Source organism: Microtus oregoni, unplaced genomic scaffold (assembly GCF_018167655.1).
Source record: "Microtus oregoni isolate MIOR12 unplaced genomic scaffold, Mior012 000002F_ref0000024, whole genome shotgun sequence".
NCBI classification, from domain to species: Eukaryota; Metazoa; Chordata; class Mammalia; order Rodentia; family Cricetidae; genus Microtus; species Microtus oregoni.
In genome coordinates, this window is record NW_024543061.1 from 44,813,399 (window position 1) to 44,819,029 (window position 5,631).

Here is a 5,631-nt window from a genome sequence, read left to right on the forward strand (position 1 = left end):
AATGTTCTGAAGACACTGAAGTCAGGGCTGGAATTGATGCTGGGGAAATAAATCCCTGTGGGTGACTAGAGAAGCCGTGGGCCTGTTAAGGAGAGTGACTCTATCCCTTTCTGCCTTTCCTCAATTCTCTGAGTTCCTGCCAGTCTAGAGGACAGACCACTTAGAACATCCTGAAGCTTCTGTACTTGGAAGACATGAGAAAGTGTGCCACCTTGTGGAGACATGTGGTATTTCTCCCTGAATTTCTGGTCTATCAAAAATAAAAGAGGAAAAAGGGCTTTCTTAACCATGGGGCATATAGTGTCAAACATTTGCAAACACTAAGCCATATACAATGACCCTTTTGGAGGGGTGCAATGCTTTATTTGAGTGCATCGTAATACACAGTCATTTCAGAGGCACAAGAGCAACTTGCTGTGGGTATCAGCTGGTAAGAGGAGCAGAAGTCTGAAGCGGCCATTTCCATTCCAGAAAGGGTAAAGACTCCACTGGGAAAGGTGATAGAAGTGATCCCCTTCCACCTTAGGGAATCCTCAACAGTTGTGGCATGTCCTGCAGAAAGGGCAAGCCCTACCTCTTCACCCTGCACAGCGCCAGTGCGCCCTCTGCTGGGAACAAGTAGGACCAGAGCGTTCTTTGAACAGAAGCAGATGCCAGGCTGAGTGTGTTTGTGTGGTTATTTTGGATGGCTGGGAACTGTCAGCTCCATGTGCAATGGTGGGCTAGAGGCCACCACAGGAGCCGGGGCCTATTTATAGTGCTTCCGGGTTGGCAAGGGGTGGAACTAGAAATCCAAGCCCTCACTGGTGAGGGCTATCTGCTGTGCTTTGGGCGCTGAGGATGGATACTCACTGCCTAGCTCCAGGACCCTCAGGAAAATGGCAGTAAAGGTGAGTCAGTGTGGACAGACGCATGGCAAAGGCGCAGGTGTCCTGGTATTTCTATCTTAATGACTTTGGACCTATAATAACCACTATGTGGGCCTCAACGAAAGGAGGCAGACAGCTCTCTGGCAGTGCTCTGGGAAGAGCAAGCGGTGACATGCTCAGGACACCCTAGCTAACGAACTGAAGCGTCACTCCTGCACCCAACAGAAGAGGGCAGCAGGCATTCACGAGGGGCAACATGGACTCTACTGCACCTGCTTTATAGCTATGTATTTGGACCAGAGTCGGGAGAGAAACAGTGGGTGTCAGAGGAAGGAGGCAGCAGAACAAAAATGAGAAGTTCAAGGACTATCAACGTGATGCCCTCAGTCCTCTTTCTGCATCAGGGCACACTCTCTTCACCCCACAGACAAGACACTCAGCCTCCTCTCTGCAGTGTTTCAGCTTCTCCTCCTCATCCCAGCTCTAATGTTCTCTTTCTGGGGATACCAGTACCCAACAACTCTCTCTCAAGTCCTCGCAAAAGCCTTCTGCTGACTGGTAATGCCAGTCACATCTTGTTGGCTGTGTCTGAGGGCTTATGTTTGTGTTAGGCAGAGCTGGGGAGGGCACTGTGGTAGAACATGGACTTAACTGTCATAAAAATCTATGTGGGCTCCAGACTGGAAGGTGTCTTTTTGCAGCAAGCTCAGCAGTTTCTGGGCTGATGTCCCACAATCCACCAGCTTCCCATTCGATTTCAGCTTCTGCAGTCCATTCCTTATCTCTGGGTACTTGGAGGATTCTCGAGCCAACTGCTGCATGTCTGTATCCAGGGGACCTAGAGGACAGAAAGTACAAGGGAAGGACAGAGTTTGTAGATCCCCACTGTGTGTGGAGGGTGGAGCCGAGTCCAGTCTGGCCTGAGGTTCCATAATGTTGCCTTTTACATTTTTTTCTTTCTTTCAGTAATGTTCTCTCTATGGATTTCTCTCTTGAAATTCACGCTCCTCTTGCCTTAGCCTCTCCAGTACTGGGATTATAGGTGAGGGCCACCATGCCCAGCTCACATTATCACTGAGTTTTAGACTCAAAGCTACAGTCTATGAAGCATGGTTTAAAATCAAGATCATCCTCTCTGGTCCATGTAACACCTCTTCCCAACATTCCTACTTGCATCCGTACATACGTGGACCCTGCAGGTTCCCTACTCCTCCTACGTCCAACCAGGGACCATGTGAGACTTCCAGTATGGTCTCAAGCAGGTCCAGGCCATAACTTTGCTTTTCTCCTTTCTTTAACACCTCCTTTAACTCTCTGATAAATTCATCTGGCTGAACTTTGCTGGCTCACATGGCTCATCAAAACCCCCGGATGGGGGCTCAGTTTGTAAAGTTCTTGCTGTACAAGCACTGGGACCCGAGTTCAGATCCCCAGTAAAAAGAAGAGTGTAGGGGATCAGAGAGAGAGAGATGGCTCCCGTTAAGAGCACTTGCTGATCTTGCAGATAACCAGGATCTGAATCTCAGTACCAACATAGAAGATCACAACCATTTGCGAATTCAGTTACAGGAGATATGATGCCCAGCCCCTCTTTCCCACCCCACTCAGTGTTCCAGCATAGTTCAGTGCCTGCTCACCACTCAACAATGCTTGCCTGTCTTTGAGCATTTATTGCAGCTGGCCTCCATGAAGCTTTTCTAGATGTTGGGGATACATGGAGAAATAATATGTGGCCCTTGAGGGAGAAAAGCAGACAGCTAAACATCTAAAGGTAATGTAGTCTTTTGTTTCTTAATTTTAATTTATTTATGTTCATGTGTATGGGTGTTCTGGTCCACCTGTTAGCCAGGCAACTCCTAACTCTGAGTTCCTCTGCCCCTGACCACTCTAACTTCTTGGAGCCTGTAGTTTCCATGAAAGATTAGGAGTCATGACTGAGGGGTGCAATATATTCTTTGGATTCTTTCCTAAGAATACAGACCAGGGTCCCCACCTTGCCCAGCCCCCAGATAGGTAGCAGCTAGGTGGGGAGGAATCAAGGGCAGTACCACCCACCTACCTGGAGCGTAGCTTAGCACCCTCACGCCAGGTTCCTCAGCAGCTAGGACCTGGTACAACATGTCTCGGGCAGCCTTCCCGGCGCAGTACAGCGCCCAACTCTTATACGGCTGCAGGGCACACAGAGACGAGATGTTAACCACGGTCTTGCTGAGGCCAGGGCTATCCGGGAAGGCATTCAGGGTGCCCGAGGTCAAGCAGAGCATGGAGGTCAGGTTCAGAGTCCAGTAAGTGTTCACCTCAGCTGGGTCGGTCACGTTCAGGAAGCCTTTGGAAACATCTCCAAGAGTGCCTGAGAAAACAGGACCGAATAAATGACACAGCAGTGGGGGCTTTGTTCTCAGTCTTTCACAGTCTCTCTTCATGTCTATTTTACCCACCTATCCCAGCTCTGCAGACACCCCTAAGGCAAGCTAAGAATACACCTGTCTGAGTGCTCTTCAGAAAAGCAGAGGACCTGTTTAGAGACCTGATGTCTTGACTCATGCTCCCACCAGGAGGCACTGCTCAAGGCGTTCAAGAAAGTTCTACAGGAACTTTAGACAACCAGGCTGTCTCCACTTGGACTCTGGACTTTGAGGGACTACCCAAATGGTGACAGCCCGCAGCCCCAGCCAGGTCGGTCTGGTAGGCGGTATCACCTGCATTGTTGATGAGCAGCAGGCGCTGCAGCCCCTCGGGCCTGGGGAGCTCGCGCACCGCACACAACAGCTGCTGCACGCCGGCCTCGGTGCAGAGGTCGGCGGCTGCCCGCACCACTTGCAGGCCTGGATGCTGTGTGCCCAGCTCCTCCTCCAGCGGCCGCAGCGCTGACTCACTGCGTGCACTCAGGAGCAGCACCGAACCGGGCGACAGCAGCCGGGCCAGCAGCGGGGCCAGGGCGCGGCCGAAGCCCCGAGAAGCTCCAGTCAGAACGCAAACGGTACGGCCTAGCATGCCTCCCTCCATTCCTGGAGCTCAGCAGCGCGCGCAGCTACTAAACCGGCCAGGGGCGGGGCCTACCCTTGCCCTTGGGTAGTGGAAGAGCTGGCCACCACCCACCTGTGTCCGGGTGAAGAGACTCTCCAATAGCCAGGGAGGCGTGGCCTGGTATGACTTCCAGTCCCCTTTCTAGACTGGTTGCCCCTTGAGCCACTCCCACAAGCTCAGCCCCTTTCTGGAACTGCGTGTTCCAGAACTGCCTTGCTCCACCGGGGTTGAAGTTTGTCTTCATCCTTACAGGGCATACCAGGAAAAGACCAGTGACAGCAGTGGATGAAGTCCTTCCATGCCTGTGTAGAGTCTGGGGTCCCCTTGCACCCTGGTGACAGCAGCTTCCTTTGGAAGAGTATAGCAGCACCCCCAGAAGAAAATGAAGAGGACACTGGAAGAGAAAGGCTGAGTGAGAATGGCAACAGTCACATAAACAAGATAATGATCCCTCATGTTACAGTAAAAACACACCTTGATTCCTTGGGACCTGAGGACAGCAACCTTAGACTATAAACCCGTGTCATGTACCTATTAAACCACTTTATAATCTCAAATGGCAAAGAGAAAATCCCTTAGGAAGGCATAGTGGTACACACTTGTAGACCCAGCACTTGGGGAATGTCGGAGGATAAGGAGTGTAAGAAGTAGATTGTAACGTTCCATTCTCAGTATGAGACGAGCTAGAGTTGGTTGGAGTGACAGACAAGTTTAGGACGCACTAAGCCCCTCCTCCCTGGCTAGTGCTAGCCCCTCTGTTTCAGAAAGCTACAAGTGGTTTGCTTGGTCACTTAGCCAGATCAGAATAGGAAAGTCAGCAATCAGAAAGGGCCAGTCTCAAGTCCCAAATTATTTATTGGATGAGGATTTTGTCTAGGCCAATGAGATGGGAGAATTAGGGGGTTGTAAGTCCTATATGCCCATAGGAGAGAGAATAGGAATGTCTCTTGATAGGTTTTTAAAAACCACTGTCTTGCAGTAAATCAGTACCTTGGCCATTTATGCCTTTCCTCTGTGCCAGAGTACCTTTCTGCATAATTATTACTAGTCTCTTGAGTTTGTTATTATCTTATTTCCAAAAGGGGTTGAAGGATCTTTCAGGCTATGTAGTGAATTCAATGGCTGGGCTATATACTACCCTGTCTCCAAACAAAACACAATACAGAAAAAAAGGGGGTAGGGTGGAGAGATAGCCCAGATAGTGAACTGTTTGCCTTGCTGAGTTTGAACCCCAGAACCCACATTTAAAACACTAGGTGTGGCTGGATGATGGTGGTGCTTGCCTTTAAGCACTCGGAGGCAGAGGCAAGTGGATCTCTGAGTTCGAGGCCAGCTTAGTCTACAGAGAGAGTTCCAGGACAGCCAGGGCCACACAGAGAAACTATATACAGTTTCTTCATACATATGTGAAGAAAGAGAGAGTCTTGAAAAAACATTCTAAAAAAGCTAGGTGTGGTGGTGTGTTCTTGTAATCCCAGCACTGTGGAAGCAGTACACATCCCGGGGGCTTTCTGGCCAGCCTAGCCTTCTCGGTAAGCTGTTCCACACCAGTGAAAGAATCTGACTTTTAAAAATGATTTAAAAGGTGTCCAAACATAAAGAACTACAAATATTGTCCTCTGGCCTACACAACTCCCCCACCCCCTCATCCCTACACACATGAACAGGCACATGTGTTAACACAGAGAGAAGGAAAAACAGAAAAAGGAAAGAAAAGTTCCTCATATGAAATTAA

General features: G+C 49.8%; 1 protein-coding gene across 1 annotated transcript; it reads right to left on the reverse strand.

Moving 5' to 3' along the window:
- Positions 1–352: 352 nt before the first annotated feature.
- LOC121439100 (sepiapterin reductase-like) lies at positions 353–3,875 on the reverse strand. Its single transcript, XM_041639605.1, has 3 exons — positions 3,569–3,875; positions 2,929–3,219; positions 353–1,707 (listed from the first exon to the last, which is right to left on the reverse strand). The coding sequence occupies exons 1-3, from the start codon at positions 3,873–3,875 to the stop codon at positions 1,517–1,519; spliced, it is 789 nt and encodes a 262-aa protein (XP_041495539.1). The 3' UTR covers positions 353–1,516.
- Positions 3,876–5,631: the final 1,756 nt, after the last annotated feature.